Below are 22449 nucleotides of genomic sequence, written 5' to 3'. Positions count from 1 at the left end.
AGCTGAGTGGAAAGGATGTCTAAGATCGTGTTGAATTTACAGTAAATTTTGTCTGAGTATTTGTATATATATTTAAGTAGGTTGCTTTTTGTCTGTTTAACCAAACTCAATAAAAACACATATGAAGAATATGAAGGTTTATTTTTCTAGAAAAAAAAATCTTGTCATAATGTCATCTTGGTACAAACCAGGGAACGAAATTAATTATGAATAATAAAGTTTACAGAAAAGTAACAATCTGATGCTTTACGGTGAGGAGGAAGATTAGAGAAGATTACTGCGTGATCATTGTTTAACGATATGATAGATTAATAACCACTTCTGATTGTCTTCCATAGTTATTCATTTCAATTCACTATTGCTTTAAATGAAAGTTACCATCTGAAATAGCTGAACCAGTTTCAGTCACAATTAGCAAGAATAAGTGAAACACAGTATTTGTAAATATTTGTACATTCAACAACAGATTACTTATAATTCAGTTCAAAACCTTTTGTTAGAGAATTACTTTTCAGTTGGCTCAACAATGTGATGGGTAAGCTTAATTTTCATTCTTATAATCATTTATGACACAACAACACACATCAGGGTTTCATTCCAGGGGTTTTCATGTCCGATCATTGGTATTGTTACATACTATATACTTGACTACTTCATGAATTACATGCTACAAACAACAGTACATAAAGTTTCATTTTCGGTTTCTTAACACCCAGATATGGCCTGAACCTTGCAGGTTTATTTTCTTGACATTAACTTTCCTACTATTAATGTATCAAACAAGTGCATATACATTGTTGTGTTTAGTTATTTCACAGATGAATTTAGTTTAAAGGGCCGCAATCAAAAAATGCACTTTTAAATGTTTATCTACCAGAAATTGAGTCGCCACCGTGTGTGCAGAAACATCCTGTAATTATAAAAATCCATCTATTCTTTTTTTTGTAATCTCCTTTAAACCACAACTGTGACATAAAACAGGCTGTTGGCGATGCCCTAACAATCTGATGTCACATTGTTTACACTTGCCCATGACCGCTCGCAGACTCCGCCTTATGAGCGCTTAGGTCGAACTTCCACCAGAGACCCGCTGTCAGCCATTTCAAGGCAAGAGCAGATGTAGCCACTAGCCAGCGACAAAAATGTCTAAGAAACAACAAATGTGTGGTGTTGTTGGATGTAAAATGGAACATAAAAGTAGGCCAGGAAGAAAACCTTTCCGATGAGGCCGGGTTCGTCCGGATATATAACGATCGAAAGTCGACATATTCACGGCTAAACCTGAGACATGGTCCAAAGACATGTGTTGTGTCGTAATGTTAGGTGTAAAACGCATAGCACCCATCGATTCAGAAAACTTGTGACCGACATAATTTCTGTAATTCATTAAAACCAAAGAAAATTTTAGTAGTATCTTTCTCTGTGATTTCAAAGTTTTCTCGTATGTCCTAGGTGCGACAACACTATAGAATAGATAGAAACAGAGTTCGCATTTGTAAGACAATGAGGTTACGCAGAAATTGCTACTCACATTGTAATAACACCTGGTTACTGATCTTAACATACCTGTCTGTCATATACAAGTACTCTGAATGCATGTTTATGCCTAAATAATAATAATAATAATAAGCATGCACATGATTAATAAACAATGACCAACATTTCATACAGAAAATGGTCAGTATATGTTGTTCTATCTATGTTTTTGTCTTTTCCATTTAATTCGTATTTATGAACAAGGCATTAAGGTGATTTTTATTGCAGTTAGTGTGTGGTTTTGGTTGGGCAATGCTTAACAGACGTAATTACTCTTTCCGCCATATTGCTTGTATTGATTGCATCCGTGCTCAGCGCTGGTGCTATGCGTTTTTCCAACGATCAGCGCCGGCGTTCGAACGAGCGCCCAGAGTTGAAAAATGTTCAACTTGCGGGCTTTTCAGCTGAGTTCCTGCCGTTTTCAGCCGCGTAAATGGGCCTCGGTGGATACAGCCCCTAAGCGCTCTACCTCATATTTGCATACGGGGAGGGGAGCAGAACCTCATTTGCATTTAAAGAGACACACACACAGTCTGCGTGTTTTCGAATGCAGCCACAAATGGCCATGTTCAACATATTGTAATGAAAGATATGTGGTGTATTTTGAGCTGAAACTTTACAGATTCATTCTGGGGATACCACTGACTATTTTTACATTGCAGAAAACCCCTGGATTAGCGGCCCTTTAAAAAATACTTTCTGACCAAAAATGTCACCATTACCTTAAAAAGAGAATTGCTTTGAGTTTTGTATCAATTTGTTTGAATTTTGTTGGTGAAAAGATTAGGTTTACAAAATGATAAAAGCATAATAAAAAAATATTATGGATGATTAGATATACTTTCAAGCATTTTCAGACTTTCCAAACATTTCACTTTCATTGTCTATCCAGTACACTTTCCTCTCCTTTCTCACACTTTAACCTCAAGGACATCATTCCCACTGGGTATAAATTGTTATATGTATGAGAGAAACATATATTGTGTATGTATATTTTTTGAAGTTGGGTTGAAGTCAAGGCAAAAGCGGGTGACCCATATACTGTACCTCAGTGTTTCAGCCTTTTCTACATGCATGAACCCCATCAATGACTTTGATCTATACTATATTTACCAACATTTAAGCTTACATCGTAGTAGGATCAAATCCACACTACCAACATTTAACCGTACAAGGTACGCCATCCAAAACCCATCGGAATTCTCCAACTTCATGTCCGGGAAGTCTATTCAATAAAGGCATCTTCATGTCTTTGTTTGCAGTGTTAGGTCTCAGTCATCACAGTCTAAGGGACCAACCTTTGAGTGTATATAATTAAAAAAATAGATAAAGGATGAATGAGTGACAGCAGCATTTATAGAGCTACACATAGCATATTTTGACCCAACAACAAAAATCGTGCCGCGGATAACAATTTCACAATAACTAGAGTTGAAACATACACAATTGTCTTGTCTTGGCGTTATATCAGAGTGCCCACGTTTTTGGCTATGAATATAATAACAATTACCATGACATAAATGCTTAGCATTTCCCACTCTCACACTGCTTGTTCCTTGAGACCCAATTGACTCCATGAAGCATCTCAGAAGATAGAGGAGTTGTTCTGCACTAAAAGCTGTGGAAACAAGTCATTTATTAATAAGATGCCCACCCATCCAGCGCAACTTGCAGCCCAGCCAGCGCCTAAGAGGGCAGAAGAATTCATAGTGAAACTGCTGGAATTCGGGTGTCCTCCGGATGTCCCTAAGAAAGGCCAAGTCCAGCTCAGACTCTGTAAGCACGATAAGAAGCAGAAGGAGGGCAAACAGCAGAGCCAGAGTCACTAAGAAAAGACGCGCCAAACTAAAGATTAACTTGTTCACTCGCTCTTCCTCCGGGCTGCGTTGGGTTGACTGAGTCTTCCCGGGACGAGAACCTTTCCCTTTGGCTTTAACGCCAAGCGGCCTTGCCTGACCTGAAGCTGTCAGTTCTGTTCTTCGTTCTTCTTGGATGCTGCGGGGGCCATTGGTGTGCCGAACCTGAGCCTGGTCTGAGTGGTCACTGGATACTGGTGTGGGAAGCATGCTGTCAGAGGGACTGTAAGAGTCATCTGAGAATTCTGCTGTCCCTCCTTCTGCTCCACTGCCATGGGATTGTAGAAATGAGTTGCTATTGGAGACTGATCGCAACGGTGTGGAATGGCCACTGTCACGCAGGGACTCCAAACCTACGAAAGAGTCAGAATGTTCAGAATGATTATTCACACAGTAAATACAATAGCCTTTACAAGTCATTTCAACTTATTGCTTTAAAAAATTAATGCCACAGTCTGTAGGATTTGCCGCTATAGATTGCCTTTTCAAATATATCACAGGCATAGCTTGGTGATGCTGTGAAGGAGTGTGGAAAGATGGGATCTGTTTTTATCTTTACTGCTGATGGAGATCAAGCTGTCAGAACTTACAAATCATGTTCATGGAGGACAAGGTACAGAAACTATTACGTTGTGCTCAACATTTAGGGCAGCAAAAAAAAATACACTGTGTATAAAATGTACAGGTAATCTACCGATTTCATTGCACCACTAAGGTTTTTTCCCAGAATGTGTTAATTTGGGGAAAATCTACCATTTCAGCACATTTTAGTTACAATAATATAAAGGTTGAAAACTGGTCTAAACCAAACGTCTTTCAAACAGCAACTTTTTTCAGCTTTTCTAACATTTTGTAAACCTTTCACAATGAGTCCTTATGCAGAATCCTAGTGATACTTTATTTTGATATTTAATCACAATCAATATTCTGTTAATTGACAGAAAAAATATTAATGTGATAGGAATGTATTCACCAAAATATACTCAAGGCATGTTGTAAATTAACTATGAGAGGTAGGAATATACAGCTCCTCTCTAAACCCATGAAAGCCACACACAATGCTGAATGGTGACACACACTACAAGCAGATACAAAGATAGTGACGCTAACGTTAGGCTTGCTTTGTTCAACAGCGAGCTTTACCTGAAGTGCTGATGGGTAAGATACCTAGTCTAGATGAAGCTTCAGAAGAAGTGCTAGAGCTGGGCAGGGAGGGTAAGATAGGCAAAGCCCCCAGAGCTTTCCCCAGTAACCTTGGTCCCAATGCCAACACTCGTACCTTTACATCCCGGTAACAGTGGTTGATCATCCGCAGGTGAACGTTCACCTTTGTCTTAATCCGTATAAGACACTTCACCATGTTGTCGTAATTTACATAAATGTAAAGTGCGTAGCGTTCTCAATCCCGTGTTAGTGTGTCAGCTCCCGACCCCGGTTCTCCCTTTACCCCACTGAACAGAAACAACATAACACTGTGTACTTGAAAAAGAGAGTGCAAGAAAAAGCACCCTAAAGCCTTTAAGCTGCCCTCAAGTCCCTGTAAACCCAAAAGCCCAGCTGCACTGCATACTCCAAGTCCCTCACAACCCAATGATGTGCATATGGGATGTAACAAAAGAAGGCATACAAATTCTCAACACACACTTGTCATTCTGACACAAGCCACGTGACATACATGGAGTGTCCCTGGCAGGCTTCCTATTAATAGGCTGAGTAATAATAGCACTGTTAATAGCTACAGATGAACAAGAAAAAGTTGGTTGCTTCGTATTGTCTCTGATGTTTGACTCAAAAGGTCATGTAAAAGCCCAGAGCACCTTCAAATCCTGTTCTCATTTTGTTTTTTCTATTAGTGTTTTAAATGTATAGTTCATTTAAGTTTTTCCTTGAAAACTTTTATACTTTCGCTACAGAGCACAGGGTCATCACAATTACCTCATCAATTTTTTTTTACTCTTTCACTCATGCTAGTCATGACAATCCTTTATAGTGATTTGACCCTGAGTGTGAAAATTCAAACGCAGAAAGGTCTAAGAATAATCTTGTGCAACTTTAAGAACATTTTTATACACATATTAAGAATATTTTCACTGTGATTCCTAACTACAATAAAAATGTTACCAAAATAAATTTCCATAGTATACAAACATACATCAAAACCCAGGCACAGAGGCAAGCCATGATAAAATGTGTCTGTGTCAGTAAAGTGAGCAGAACAGGTGAACGTCTGGTCACACGGTACACAATAAGAACAGTTCTCAGGTTACATAAAGCAATGATTAGGTAGTATGTGTAGGATATTCCTATCACTGTCAAGAGGTCTGTTTTACCTCCCATAAGACAGTTTGAGAACATTTTATGTGTTTTTAAACTTGTACTGTAGATGACTATGTACAGCAAAAAAATATTAAAAGTTTTCTAAAGGCTGAAAAAAACAATTCTGAACCAAATGACAGCCATTACGTGTAAAAGTAAATATAGACCTGGACATACAAAAATACATCTAAATACATATACAAATGTTATTTTTGAATTGCTTAAAAGGGAATATGAACTTGTTTTCTTTGCGGTTAATGGTAAATTCAGAAAATAACAGTTTTGACACGTGCGACAGTGACCGTTGGTGGCAGGAAGTAGGCATGTCAAGCGATGCGACAAAGTTGAGATTTGCTTAACTTTATACAAACGATGGGTGACTTTTCGGGAGCGTCTAGGAATACAGCAGCGGTCTATCGTCACTCATCAGTAACTAAAGGGTTTGGTTATAAATATTACTAGAGCAACCAAAGCTAGGTACGCCTTCTAAAGGCTAAAATACACAACAAGACTTTTGCTCAGATTTTGCCCACATTTTCAGTCTGGACTTGTTGCAGAAAGTCTGTGTCAGTCTGCACATCTGATCAGTTAGTGTGTTTCTACATGAAACTTTCAAAAAGTCTGCAAGTGTATGATCTCTAGTTTTGAAAAATCTGTAGTGTATTCCAGCCATAACTATACTGGAAGATTCTTCAGGTCAGTGTATTTTCAACCACCTGAAGCTCAAATAAAGACTAATTTTAAAGTATACCTTTAAAAATGTTATTGATTTGCTGTAGAAAAACAGATAGACATGCATTGCTAGATTAAAAGTGATTATGCATACCTGACTGTTTCCAGTGAAATCAGTTTAATCATCTTTTTGTCTGAGAGAAGATGTAGATGTACACCTGTCATTTGTCTATAAAACATCCTATGCAGTTTGCTTTTAATTCTATATTCTCTAAAAACAGTTGTGTTAAAAACAAGACATTTTGTGCTCATTTAAGGACAAAACATTAATGTTGTTCCTGTAAATGCTATAGTGCATCTGGATGAGCATCAAAGCCAATAGCTGAATTATAAATTTGGATTGTTTTCCAACCGAGTCAGACCTGCGTTTGCCTTATTCCAAGGCACACGCAGACCGATCGACGTTTGACATTAACGTGTCGCAAGAGGTAATGTTTTAAAATGAAACCTTTTGAAATCACTCTCACGGTACTTTGATTTCAGTAAAGAAACTGCTTTTGTGATCAAAGTGCTTTAAGGTGAAGTATCTAGTAAAATCTTCTACCAGATATCATTCACTGAAAGTCATAGGACAAAAGATTAGCAAAAATAGCTAATTTATCTTCTGGCTGAAGAGTGACTTGTGTTGTCTAGTGATGCCAGATCGCAGTTTTGTCCGCGGGCAGATTTTTTTAATAGAAAAAAATAACTTTCTGATTAATTGCGGGTGGGTTAATTAATATTAACAAGATGTGTAACAAATCAAATCAATAATGATAATAATATTAAAATGACATGAAGGCCTACATATTTATGTAAGTGTTTGATGGACTGCTGTTTTGAAAACGTTTCTTTCTTTCTTCTGTGTATCTAACTCCATGGTTACTCTCGCACTTTAAATGACTGCTTGTAAAAAAAAACATTCTACTTGTAAATTACTTCTATTTTAATTAAATACATTTTTCACCACAGTATTTGGGATTTTATTTAAATACATTTTATGAGTAAGAATTTGTAATTTGTAACTAAATACTAGTGGTGGGCATAGATTTTTTTTTTTAATCTAGATTAATCTAGATTAATTCCAAGATTAATCTAGATTAATCTAGATTAAAATGGCTCATTTGAATTCTGCCGAAGGCATTCAGAATATGTGTGCTACCCAAATAATGACTAAAAGTTAGTCTTTGAGAACGGGTTTCTCAAGCCAGGTGGCGCATTAGACCAGGGGCTCATCTCCTGTTTCCAAAATGCATCACAAACTGCTTGAGAAAGCTGTTCTACTATGATAATTGGTGATGAAAATTAAATTATGTTCAATAAAATGAACTTGTGTTTACTTCCGCATTAGCTAAGGGATGATTTGCGTTTAGGTGGTACTTGAGACTGGAAGAGCTCCTACAGTACATTTACATTTAGTCATTTAGCAGACGCTTTTATCCAAAGCGACTTACAAAGAGTGAGGGAGCAACAAGCGACCTGTCATACAGGAGCCATAATACATTAGATCTCAATACAAAGTTACTGGTTTCAACTAAAGCTAGACCACTACCTGTTGAGAGAAAGTATTTTTTTTAAACCAATTCCGCATTGCACAAGGTCCAAACAACCTTAGTCTTGTCGATGTTTCTATTGGGAAGCTTCTTAAAAATTAATATTCCCTGAAGCAAACCCGGTGGCTTCATAGCTGCATCAATGTTAGCACGTCACGTTTGATGCGGTAATTTCACAGTAACGTTATGTTGTGTTCAGACCAAACGTCAAGCGCGAGTGATTTATATGTTAATGAAAAGAGCCAATAGACCTACTTGCTGCGCGAATCGCGCGAATGAAGCCCTGGTCATGAGATGATGAGGCGGCTTCTGCTTCCGCGAATGACGCGAATCACGCGAGTTGAAAAATCTCGTTCTCGCCCCGTACAGTGCAGTTAAGCTGGTATACATCCGCGCTAAAATATCAAGGTGAAAGTCATCATAGCTTGCGTAGTATAGACCCAGCTCACAACCCAACTTTGAGAATAGATTAACGGCGACATTTTTTTTATCGCGCGATAAGAGTCTCACTGCGTTAACGGCCCACCACTACTAAATACTGATGTATTTGTGCCCATCTCTGGGTGACCTAATTCGTAAATGGGTCATTCCACGAAATCGGTGCCTTTTGTGTCCCTGAGGAATAATCAGACATACAATTACTTATATCAACAAATAAATGTTTTTTTTTTTTAAATTATACTAACACTACATGTTCTTTCATCAATAAAACATAAAAACAGAGTCAAATAAACATTATTAAAAAATAAAATAAAATTGAATTTATGCTGGTAAGTGTAAAGTTTTTGAGCTGTCCAATAAAATGATTTTCGTAATTTCCCATGGTCTTCTGCGCACGCAAGCTTTGCGCATATGCTTACTGAGATCAAGTGCATGCGAACTTGCGATGCTCGAAATGGAAATGGATGCATTTGCATATGCTTCGTTTATACTTTTCAGTCCCACTAAAGGACATGACGTTGGAATATATTTTAAATATATAATATTGAATGCATTAAACATTCACATACAATACTTTCCAGAGCTTACAGTCAAAGTTTGTTAGCATTATTGCTTTTAATATGTGACATTTAAGTGAATAGTACCCAAAGCTGGCTTGCAGCAGCAAAGGTGTAAATCCATAAATTATGGTTGTAATTTAAAAGTTATGTGATGTCCAGTGTTGGGTGTAACTAGTTACTAAGTAATTAGTTACTGTAATTTAACTACTTTTCCCTTGAAAATGTAAAGTAAGGGATTACTCGTATGTTTTCTGTAATTTAATTACAGTTACTTTTGATGTACTTAAACTAAATACTTTGTGAAATATATGCGTGTGCAATAGTGTAATTGACATCAAAATTCAAAGTCTTACTTTAAAATCTGTGCTCACATTTGTAATACTTTGGTCAGTTAATAATATTATTTATTTGAATGAATTGAATAAGCAGTTTCATGTCTATCCTTGAATCACTTAACTAATCAAGGTCGATGTAGGATATAGAAAGTAATCAGTAATGAGTAACTAAATACTTTTTGGACAGAGTAATTTGGACACTAATCTAATTACACTATTGAATATGTAATGAGTAACTAGTAATTAATTACTTTTTCAGAGTAACTTATCCAACACTGGTGATGTCCCCTTCGTAACCTCGCTCAACCGAGTTCATTAGGTTCCCCCAGCTAAAACTACTGTCCTTATAGAGTAATCCATTAAAGATATTCAGTTTGCGTTGAAACTGTGAGGTTTTTATGTAGTCATTTGCACTATTACATTACATCAGTTTTAGCTAAATTAACCAAGTAAACTGCCAAATGATTGTTGTCATGTGCCTATGTCTATCTAGGGAATCATTTCCATTATGCAGATTTTGCTTGCATTAGGCTCGATTCACATTCCGCGTTTAAAAAAAAGCACGTCGCCCCCTATATGCGCGGCTGCTGCGAGTCTACATTTAAAATAATGAATATGCTCGCGGAAGACGCGAAATGTGAATCCGGCCTAAATGTAGACGTACTTTTCAGTCCCACTAAAAGAGTCACACAGAGAGAGGAGGAAATGATGTTAGAAAATATTTCAAAAATATAATATTGAATGCCTATACGTTCACATACAATACTTTCCAGAGCTTACAGTTGAAGTGTGTTAGCATTATTGCTTTTAATATGTGACATTTAAGTGAACAATTAAGTAGCCACAACTGGCTTGCAACAGCAAAGGTGTAAATGCAACCGGGCACAGGCGCTTTGGAAAAAGGACAACGCATTGCAATCTGCGTTTTCCGCGCGGTTTAAGCGAAATGTGAATCGGGCCTTAGGCTATTAATTTTAGGTAACATGCGTGTACCCCACGGAGGGACCATAATAATCTAGCAGTGTTCCCCAGAGTATCTCGTGATATGTCATATTATTTATAAGCATTTCATGAATATGAAACTTGTATAGCTCGAGTGAAGCCATTGTAAATGAATACTGATCGATCGCTGCGAAATTACCAAAAAAATTTAAACAGTACTTAGGGTCGTTATTTCGTGTTTGGTTTATTTATCCATTGGGTTTCCCGTTTCAAGCAGACATAAGATGAAAAACATTGTTTTTTTATTTTTGTGCATAGAGGAAAACGGAAAAACTAAATATCAGATGATGATCAGATGATATACGGACCATGATTTTATGTCACCACTGTTACTTTCACCAAAAAGCTCTTGTAAAATAATGGTACATTCTAGTGACATCACTTCCAGGAAGTTGCATCATTTCCCCAGTGTGATTCCAACAGGAAAACACAAGTTAGTTTGTCTGTCTCTTCAATAATGTTTAATTTTTAATGATGTATGATGTTTAACTGAGAGGGGTCTACATTTTCATCTCTATGCTGATGATATCCATATTCATTTAACCACTGCCTCTGAAAAAAACCATTTGCCTGCTACACTTGCGGCCTGTATTGCTGAAATAAAACACTGGATGTCGCTAAATTTCCGTAAACTAAACAGTAGCAAAACTGAAATAATGCTGATTGGATATGCTGCATCACATACAAAAGAGGATTTATATTTTGACATTGATGGCACTCTTCTTAAACCTTCAACCACTGTTCGACATCTAGTTGTCCTGATTGACACATCTCTTTCACTCAGCTCTCATATTGCTGCAGTGGTTAAAAGTTATTTTTATCATCTGCGCAATATTGCATGTCTTCCCTCTTCTCTTAATCTGGTTGATACAGAAACCTTAGTGCATGCTTTAATTACATCACGGCTAACCTATTGCAATGCTCCGTTTATCGGTCTGCCAGGGAAACATATTAAAAGGTTTCAATATGTCCAGAACTCTGCTGACATTACTCCACTTTTACACATTCTTTACTGGCTTCCTGTTTCCTCACGCATTCAGTTTAAGATTCTCCTGCTGACATTTAAGGCTTTGAACGGTCTTGCACCTGGCTATATCAAAGACCTGATTCAGCCATATATATATCAACTCGGTCTCTTAGATCATCTGATTTTGGGGCTTCTTAGTATCCCCAAGTTTAGACTGTCCAATGTAGTTATCAGGTCATTTAGTGTTAATAGCCCCAGATTATGGGATTCTTTATCCATATCGTAACTCTTCTACACTGTCCATCGTCAAAATACAATTGAAAGCATAAATCTAGCCTCGTATATTTGTATGTTTTGTTTGAAAATGTATTTTGACTTGAAAGTGCTCATTGTAAAGTGCCCTTGAGCTTGTGGAAAGGCGCTGTATAAAAATAAACTTCTTCTTCATTCAGTGATATCAATGAAATCAAACAACTGAAGGAGCAAAATGGCTTTTCGTAAATGAAAACATAAGATGCTTGTGCTGAATAAACAGTTCAGTCAAATGTCAGGGGAGGTTAGGGGGGTTCAAGACATTATCGCAATAGCTTATTTTCTTACTATAGTCCATATTAATTTACAGTGTATATGAATGATTCTAAAACAACAATCATTTCAATATCACTGACTCACTTTCTGTTTTTTTTACAGTTTCTTAACACAAAGAAGACTCCAACTGTAGTGCAAGAAAATAGATGTACCTTCCATGATGGAAATATGGACTGCTCTCCTGCGTGCCTGAGGAACGCTACTCTGTCGTGGACCATGTGTAATAGAGGGACAACTCCTACTAGGGACCATCCCAGCCCTAAACACACACAGATACCAAACATACATTTAAACCTCTAGAAAATATACTTCTATACCGAATTACAACATTGAGTTTGAGCTGATGAGACTTACCTGTGGATCTCTGGGGGCTCTCGCCTGATTTTTGCGCTCTGCTCCATCACCTCCTTTGCCACTCTACCACTTTAAGAAAATGTATGCAACATTAATTAAGCCACATACTGTACGGCTGTGTACACCCTGCAGCTAATTCAGGAATTAGCATATATGCAACACAAAGGACTAATTAAACCTGGCTACTAAACCCACGCTGTTTATTCCAACAAGAAATTGCCTCACCTATATCTAAAACGGCTACCTTTGAAGAAGAGATTACTACTAGACACAGTGCGAACTTGACTTGATTTCTCAAACCTGTTTGAAAAGAAAAGACAGAAGAAGAGAGAAAGAGGACCATTAATCTTGTGCCATTTCTCTGTAGTAAATTTATTTTAATGTGCAGAACAGGATAGGATTTTTTTATTTTAGCCTGGTATGTAAGAAAAAGTAATGTGAACATACTGGTAAAAAGCCTGGTGTTCTACTCCACACTTCCAGAGATGCTTGCAGGCCTCGGGTGTTGGAGCAAAGTAAGTCAAGATGATCTTATGATCCTTTGTGAAGGTCACACAACAAGGTCAGAAATGAAGTGCAAACACTTTTGAACACTCTGTCATTTACAGGGAAAGTGTATTATTTTAATTGTAAAATCTTTTATCTCTGCCCAATTTAATATGCAGAAACATATATGCAGAAGGTAAGTTGATTCGCCCCTAAAATGTAAACACTGTGTGAGTTTGTTTGACCAATGGAAGTCAATGAGAAACAGTTATTGACAGTGAGTTTTTGGTCATTGTTTTGCAATTCTGTTTGGAGTTACACATATACTCACTACTCTGGGTGTGTGTTCACAGTGTGCGTGTTACTCACTGCTGTGTGTGTGCACTTGGATGGGTTAAATGCAGAGCACAAATTCTGAGTATGGAACACCACACTTGGCCTCACATCACTTTCACTCATATACGCCATTTATATTTTTAAAGGAATAGTTAACCCCAAAATAAAAGTTTAATATTTTGAGCAAAACTAAAACCATAACAAATACTTTCCATTCCATTTTCTACCGCTTATCCGAACTACCTCGGGTCACGGGGAGCCTGCGCCTATCTCAGGAGTCATGGGGCATCAAGGCAGGATACACCCTGGATGGAGTGCCAACTCATCGCAGGGCGTAACAAATATTTATAGTTCTAAAATCCAATTTGGTGGCATGTCATTTATTTTAGATGTTGAGAGTCTCAGGACAAAATATCCATCAACTTACAAGATCATAAGATCCAAAAATGATGTGAGATACTTTATAATATCATAATATTTATTTGAATATATGACAACAGATGTTTTTAACATGCTGGATTCAGGTATAGTTTACCTCTTGGTGAGTTGCATATATATGAAACGTCTTTCCTTCAAACTTGAGTTTGGTCACCTCGTTCCTGAACAAAACGACAACATACTGTAATAGTCATTAATACACACCGAGTCATTCGATCTTGAACGCTTAGCAAATGAAAATGATATGACAGAATAATTTCCCCTTTCTCACCATTTGAGGAAATGAATCCTCCTGTTTCCCTGCAGTACCACGAAGCCAAACGGGGTAAAGGCCAAAAATGCTGCATTTCCAGACACATCCTTTCACAACAGAAAAAAAACATAAACAACAATTTTCCGTACTCTCTGATCTTTAGGATGAAAGTTCATCATACTGTTATTCAGACGTTTATGGCAGGTGCAAACTTACAGTTCATTCAGTTCCTAATAAAGTTTATTTGGACAGATAGAGGACAGAGCTTTATTAAGAGCTGATGGTTTTTGATTCTGACCTTGCAGGGGTGTGGATCTACACCATATGTTTCTAAAGTCTGAGCTTTGTTTAAGAAATTCAACTCAGACGTCTCAGGGCTCTGCCCTCTGTTGGAAAGAGAAATTAATAAAATGCTTACATACAGACTGTCCACATTTCTGCAGTTAGTTTAAAATACCTTTTTATAAATGACATTTATTCGTATCTCTGTAAAATTTCATATAATATCATATGATAAACCTCTGGACTTACATCAGTTCAGTTTTGTGGATTTCGGCAATGCGGCGCTCCAGGCGCTCAGAATGCTTGGGAAAAAACTGAAATTTAGAGCTATATCCTTCTGGGTGCTTTCCTGGATCATAGTCTCCAATCTCAGCTAAACGTAAATAGAGAAACTTGCTGTCATATTGTAGTAAAGAGTGTTGACTACTACACTGCTCATAGAACAATGTTCTAAGGATGCACAACATTGCAGAAATGAATGTGATTTGTCGACTGTTACCCTGTAGAATATATGCGGCCAATGTGGCAGCATCTGAACTCTTGCACAGGAGTCGGCCATGATACAGATCTCTTTTCATTTGTAGGAAGACCAGGTATCTGAAAACAATGTAGAGCACATGTTCAATCTGTAGTGTCTGTAATTATGAATATGCCAGATGTGTAAGGGCTGTGATATATACTGAAACATTTATAGATACTATTTACAGTAGATCATGTTTACAACAGAAAGAACAGTACCTAGTGATTTCTTCCTTAAGAGCCGCAGGGTCTGGAGGATAGAACTTAACACGCAGACACATGGTGTATGGTGGCTGAGCTAGGACATAAAACATGAGGGAGTAATCAAATAGACTTAGTTATTTTATTAAAAAGATTGTAATATTTTTTTTCAGCTTTCCATTACGTAATGCATAAAATGGATGTAGCTGGCTTTTTTTCATTTTTACATATATGGTAAAGTGTGACTTACATTTCATTTGTTTGGTAATAGGTTTGCTACACTCCAGCCAATGCTGAAATACCCAAATAAAATAAAAATTACTGGACTGTATTTAAAAACTACAAAATATCTGTTTACCTACTGGTCTGACAAGCCTTGTCAACTTTTATGACTCTATACAGTACATTACGGTTCTGAACAAGAATGATTATTATTGTATAAGACATCCACCAAGTATGTGGAAAACATTTCTAAACAAAACAAACTGATCAATAATTGAACAATAATAAACATCATTTGTTCTGATTATCTATGAAAACACACAAAGCATTCATAAACTAACAAACAACTTTATATACCCCCTTTGCTTACCCTTTGCTTTTCTGGATCCACATATCTTATACCAAAGTAATCCTTTTCCAGCAGGTTTAGATGATGACAAACCTGCTCGAACAGCCACTGACCCTTTGCATCCCTCTGGAACATAAGAGACAAAGGAACTACTGAAAGTTTGTTATACAGGTTAAAAGCATCACAAGAATAAGTAAATAAAAAATGTGTTAGATTTTTGGGTGAACTCTTTAAGGTGAGAGGATGTGTGTGTTTGGTCTGACGACTTACTGAGTTCAAACATGATGTTGCTCTAGAGAGAGCTTAATATTTTAAAATCTCTCTGGAGACATCTGAGATCAATCAAATATTAACATTCTCACAGCACATTGAAAGGCTTCTTAGAAATCTGTAGAGCTGTGTGGTTGGAGAAAGTCACATTTAAAAAAAAAAAGGTTGAGATTGAGATGCATCAGCTCAAATCCAAATCTTATATCTCAAAACAAGTAGGGACTATCAGAAGATCACAAGCATTAATGTAACAGTTCCAGTCCAGTGAATATGATTTGGGAAATGAGATAGACTTCAGGTTAGAAACCATACGAGATATAAGAGACATACCAATCATTGCAGAATGATATTTTTTGGATTAAATATTTAATTCTGCTCTGCATGATTAATAAATACAATTTTCATTATGAGGAAAATGTAGTGAGAGATCATGCTGTGAATTCTGAAATTGTTTGCATCAGAGATTGTGAGAGGGAGGGAGAATGGGGGATATAAAGGTTTGTGATTCTGTTGGTACAACAATCTCTGGTTATTGCCTGCCATTATCATCTAATATCATAGAAGTGCACAAAGAAGAGTATGATATTACTAACGCCTCTCTATAACCTTATAACCTAACCGGGATGTCTCTGAAGTCCTTAAATGTCAATATAGCAGGTATAACTCATAGCTGAGTAGATTAATGCAAATAGAAATGTGTGTTTTCAACTTTTAGTGTTATGGTCATGAAGATGTCCCGCACAGGTTAGCTACAGAGACACTCATCATTTTAGAATCAATATCCTCTGGTCTAAACATCACACCATAAAGGACCATCTGAATCTGTTTTTGCACAACTTTATGTACTAAGAGGCATCTGGTCGAATGTTGATTGCTGCGATTTAATTTTTGCAACATTTAATTGTCATGAAATATTTGCTTCCAATTGGTTATGCTTAAGCACTAGCACACTTAAATGTATGCTTAATTTTTTGAGATTTTTCTTTCTGGTGTCTTGGAAGCTTGATATTCTGTGTAGTGCCTGCCCCCCATTGATTAAGCCACTTTTTACTGTCGGGCTCAACGGTTCCTAGAACCGTAAGGAACAGTGACAGCTTTATTTCCACTTGAGCCTGATACACCACAGTGTGATTAGTCATTTTCGGCTCAGACTGACACATTTTATTACATATGTATTAGATTTATCACAGTTGAAAATGAAGCCATTTCCGGACCACCTGGGCCATATGGGTATAGAATGCAACGAGAACGTTTCAAACCCATTTCCCACCCAGCTCACTTTAATGAATGAACTCTGCCCTCGTTTAATAATCAAATGTAACCAGAAGGAAATGGCACTGCAACAGGTGAACATATGTGACCCTGGTTAACAAAACAAGTCTTATGGGTTTTTTTATTTATTTAAATGTATACATCAAAGATGAATAAATAAGCTTTCAATTGATGGATGGTTAATTAGGATAGGACAATATTTGGTCTTTTAGATCGCTTTTTAAGTTGTTAATCAGAGATGCTGTAGTAGGCCCTTGCTAAGAAGAAACAGGTTTGTTTTACTGTCTCTATTGCCTTACCGCTGTAATGATGTTGTGGAGAGTAGATGAACCTGAAAGCAGAAATTCTAAACTTTTGTAGACGTGTTTCCGCCCATTTTTGTTAGTAATGTTGCTGCATTCACTCAGAAAAAGAAAGTTTTTATCTATTTACTGTAGGAAATTTACAAAATATCTTCATGGAACATGATATTTACTTTTACTTTATAATTTTTGTATTGTTGCTATTGCAAAAATATTCCTGTGCTGCTTAAGAATGGTTTTGTGGTCCAGGGTCACATATAGACATCTTAGATCTATAGAGATACATGTATTCTCTATAGATAGATATATGTATTCTAATACATTCACACAAGGCCCAAATAAATAAATGGCACAGAACTACTGTTGTTTAACTTGCTTTTTTCTCTGTCAAAACTTGCTGACTGCTATACTTCAAGTGTTTGTTTTACGTACACAGAAATGGCTCGGTCCTTAGGCTATCTATAAAAAATATCATATGACAGGTAACGAGAAAACAGTAAAGAACACATAGTCTCAGATCAGCACACATGACTTTGGTCGTCCAAGACAACATCAAATGAAACAAACAAAAGACTAAACATTTGCCACTATTTGTCACAAACCAGAATGGAAACCAGTTTTTTTTACGTAGTCTAATCTCACTGCAATCCCTTTAAACTCTCTCATAGTTGTGATGAAAATATGGATGGAACAATTATGAAACATTCTTTATAATATAAATTACATTTTCTGTCGTACTCTCACCTGCATCTAAAAAAAGATACACAGGCCATAGTATAAAGCACATTAAAATAAAAAAAAGATAAAATTATTCGAAAATTTTATGCAGCACATAAACAAACATTTAATTTCTTTGTTTCTTTCGAATAGCAAGCAAGGTTCCCTGAATATTCTCAAATTGGCTGTAAGCAATGTCTTACATAAGTCATGTCTATTCAGAATGAATGCTTTCATCCTGCTTTATTTTTATCAAATTTTACATCAAAGTGTACTTTCTTTCTTACCCCGTTTGTCTGATGATCTTATCTTTTAGCTACATATCGTGCTTATCTTTTAGCTACATATCCTGGGGATCATCTTACAAGTTGCATATAAGCAGAGGCAAAATATTGCCAACAATCTGATTTTTAGTTATAGCTATAAGGTAGACCTTTCAGTGTTTAAAGCTCTGGCAAGCACACTGAATAACGGGTTCATCAAAATCCAGTTTATCTAATTGTTGGTTTGCGGTTTGTCTTATAATATTTGCTCAAGTTCAGTAACAAAGTTGGAGTGCTGTCATTGCTGGAAGACAACTTGAGCAATAGAAGTGTCAGGATTTGGGTGGACAGGAAGAGAACCCAGATGCAGGCAGCAGTTAAGGACAAAACTATATTTAATTAACAGAAATAAAAAACTAAGACCCACGAGGGGGTAAAATAATAAGGACAAAGGGATAAACTCACAGACAACACAGGAACGTAAACTAACTAAAACTGGATTGGGGCAATAACACTTGGCATGAACTAAAATAGACTAGACTAGACTAGACTAGATTAGACAAGACTTCTTTCAGTGGTTTAATGTTTGTAATGTTTTTTGTGTTTTTTGTATGTTTTATGTTTTTTTTGCATGACTAAGATGTCTGATCTGTTGGGGTGGTGGAACTATTAATACCTGGAGGACATTTTACAAAACAACTACACAGTAATGCAGGTTTCTAATACATTTCAATTTTGTCGTTTCAACCATAAAATATGGACAACCGTTGGGTTTAAATGATCTGTGATTGGTAGTTTAAAGAGTACATAACATCTGATCATGAAAATTACATTTCATGCAGTGTGTAATGTTGCCGTGTTTGAAAGTAAGCAGTCTGGTGAATTTCCGAAGGTAAATGAATGACAAAGTTATTGGCCTCGGAAAAAAGGGAGTCGACTCTGATTCATGCAAATATACGTGTTGTTGGACACTCCATAAAAATCCCTAGTTATGTTCTCTTTAAACCCATAATGCTGTGTTGTTTCAAGATTGGACATTTTATAGATTTATTTAAACCAGTGGTTGCGTTTGTCCATATTTTTTTAAACAACGCAGCATTTTAAGAGTGTACTCTAAAAGAATGATTCTATACTCTCATATATACAAACACAAAGAAAGATATTTGGAAGAATGTCAGTAACCAAACCGATCTCAACCCCCATTTAGAGCCAGAGTAGGGAAAATAAATATTATTGAAGTCAACTGAAGAAGAGATCTGTTCGATGGCGGAAGAAAAACCCTCATTACCTTCACAAATTTTTATTTTATTTCCATGAAATACCACGCCACTTCATAGACAGTAAAATATGATCATTGTTTTCTGTCCACAAAGCACTGGCTTAAAAACTTCCATCTATAAATTTAACCATTGATAACGGAAAAACAAAACTGCATCATGAAATTAGCTATTATTTTGGTACTAATGGTTTAAGTGTTATTGAAACTCAATAATGCCAGAATCAACAAAAAAAGTAAAAAAAATAAAAAGTGACACTTTATGAACTTTTCAGAATATATTTTATTCATCCATTGGTGCCTTTCATAAGCCTTTTAGTATGTGACATAAACCTGAAAGGCAACTGCTGACCTACACAAAGGTGAGCTCCATAATAAAGGTATATGTGAGAGTGTCTCATATGTCTGGTCTCTAGATGTGTGACTGCCAGGAGCCAAACACAGTCAGCAGTCTCTCAAACGAGAGAGGCCATATTTCGCTTATAAGCATTTTATCACTAACCAAGCTCCACAGTACTGATCAATCAATTACAGAGGAAAACCTTAAGTGGAAGAAGGGAGGAAAGGACAGGTAAAGATAGATGTACTTAGTAATTCCATGCCTCTTCCTATTCCATATGTTATATACAGTACCGTATAGTACTTTTCTGCCTGCACCATGTCCGAAAGAATTCTTTGCAAGAGGCAGGGCTATGTGCATGTGAATGTGTGCACATATTGTGTCTGCTGCTTGTCTGACGGAAGCAGGAGCAGCTGGGGAATGATGATGGAATCAGTCTGTTGCCATGGAGACCACAACATCACACAGAATTCCAAGGACAATGGAATGTCAAAATCTAAGACTGACATTCCCCGACACACCTGACAAAAATGACCAAACACAACTTATAGTAGAAGGAAGATCACCATCAAAAGCATCATTCCATCCGTATTGCTGAATTCAGGAGTAAATGTTGTGGAATGCCATGTGTAAACACTTTAAACATACACATTTACCCTTCTATTAGACCTATAAACCTCATATTTAGAAATAAATATACATATTTATATATATAATGAATGAATGAATAAATGAATAAATGAATTTTGTTGTACAACATTTGAGAAATTTACCTCCCAAAGGCAAAATCTTTGTAAATAATGTACTATTTCAGTAACTTCCTGATGTACATGGTGTTGCCAAACAAAATATTGGAATGTCTCTCTAAACTTTGTATCCTTCCTGTATTACATCAGAGCAGATGCCTTTAAATGCCTCTAAACAACATTAAGGTCTTTGTGATGCCTCACACAACCTCAAACTTCCTTTTTATATGGTTTTTGATTGGTGAAGATAGCCACTAATACATCCATTGTCTTTCTAAGTCTGTTTGATGGCTTTCTCGCATCTCTTTACACTGCAACTCTGTACCACTTTCTGACAAAACCGTTAGGGTAAATAGAATGTGAAGGTAATAGGGACTGACCGCACCACGGCAGCTAGCACCCATCAGCCTTGATAACTTGTCCCAGCAACAGTTTCAGACACATCGTACTGACATATTTGTTTTGATATGAATACAGTGGACAGGTTAAGACACCAATTTTTGTGTGTGAAAATGGTAAAGCAACCAATAAACAGCTGTAGAAAAATTATGTTTTCCAGGTAAAATTAATCTTGATTGTACAGAGTATCCTAGGTTTAACATGGACTTCATTTTCGTTAATAATTCTTCATTTTTCATTATCATTATAATATTTTATATTTCATTATAATTTTTTGTTAACAGTTACAGGTGTAACATCGTTTTGGTTCCATTTATCAAAATCACAAAGGTGCCCAAAATCTGTAGACTTGGCATGCGTAATGCATAGAGAAAAATTGATTCCTATATCTGGTCTGCTTTTTCATCACCATGCAATTGCATCTTGGTCAGTAAAGAGCTCACTGAAATGATTAAAATATGCACAGACTTTCCCTGCAGATATTGAAGGCAGATCGTCTAATGTATCACTATTACAATATCCACATTCCACATTAATTGTGCACAGTTAGCTGTATATATAAATATACATAATAGTGACGTAGCACCTGAAATCTTGCCATCGGTCACTCTATTCAAGCATGGTCTGCATGGACCAACAGAAGAATGTGACTCAGGTCCCAGCGAGACTGTCGATACGTGACAGTTGACCTGCTGGTCTCTAAAGGCTTAAAACGGGTCACAAACTAACGCTGATTCACACAAAACGTATGCCAATATAGAAAAATCCTAAAACGTTACGCATTGCAGACATAGTGCGAGATAGTACAGATGCTCCAGGATTTTCGCGCCTGAATGCGCAGCATCAGCACCGCCAGCATCAAGACACGTGTGTCAGTGGCGGGGTTACCCGTTAGTGATGATGAAAACATGTTAATACTGACCTGAACCGTGCAAGTGTATTCCGAGTCGTCCAAAAGTCGCACTGTGCAGTTGAATTCCCTGTCAAGGCTCCGATCGCTGCCACTCATGAGTCGGCTCAACATATTGGCCAGTCAGTAGACGCAGGGCACGAGAGCATTTAGGTAGAGCGCAACATGTCATTCACTGCAGACATACTAAACAGACCCTTCTCGGTGATGTGAAGCCCTTTTGAGTCATTGCTCCCATCTATATCCTCTGGACTGGACGGTGTAGTCTCCTCTCCCGTTGGTGATTTTATGCCAACGTTGGAGGTAATCCAATGCACCGATAGACCTAGTCACAACAGCCCATCCATATTCATGCATTATTTCTGGGGAGGGCTGAGGCGGATTTATTCATAAAGCAAGAGAGAGAGTTAATGTTGAAGGTTTTGATATGTTTCAGTCTAATTCAAATTCGAAGAAAAATATGAATAGTAGGCTACACAACGTTATTGAGTTTTCATGTCCAAAAAAGTACACTGTGATCTGTTTGGTATAGCAAATTCATATCAGATTCTTTCATCAGCAGTTATTAATGTTTCGCATTAACTTGTATCAATGAGTTAGTCATATTTTTTTATTTCATAGACGACCAGTGATGTTGCGGAATCTTTCC

The 22449-nt window shown here is 36.9% G+C and overlaps 1 protein-coding gene across 1 annotated transcript; it reads right to left on the bottom strand.

Moving 5' to 3' along the window:
• Positions 1-124: 124 nt before the first annotated feature.
• Positions 125-21914, bottom strand: frmd5b (FERM domain containing 5b). The gene is made up of 14 exons (XM_056754070.1): positions 21813-21914; positions 15327-15431; positions 14985-15027; positions 14753-14831; positions 14514-14611; positions 14264-14387; positions 14031-14118; positions 13751-13839; positions 13577-13640; positions 12667-12758; positions 12445-12519; positions 12220-12288; positions 12018-12124; positions 125-3745 (listed from the first exon to the last, which is right to left on the bottom strand). The coding sequence occupies exons 1-14, from the start codon at positions 21912-21914 to the stop codon at positions 3168-3170; spliced, it is 1713 nt and encodes a 570-aa protein (XP_056610048.1). The 3' UTR covers positions 125-3167.
• Between the last annotated feature and the right edge of the window lie 535 nt (positions 21915-22449).

Source organism: Triplophysa dalaica, chromosome 1 (genome assembly GCF_015846415.1).
Source record: "Triplophysa dalaica isolate WHDGS20190420 chromosome 1, ASM1584641v1, whole genome shotgun sequence".
Classification (NCBI taxonomy): domain Eukaryota; kingdom Metazoa; phylum Chordata; class Actinopteri; order Cypriniformes; family Nemacheilidae; genus Triplophysa; species Triplophysa dalaica.
Note: the sequence above shows the minus strand (reverse complement) of the source record. Positions and strands in the feature narration are given on the sequence as shown.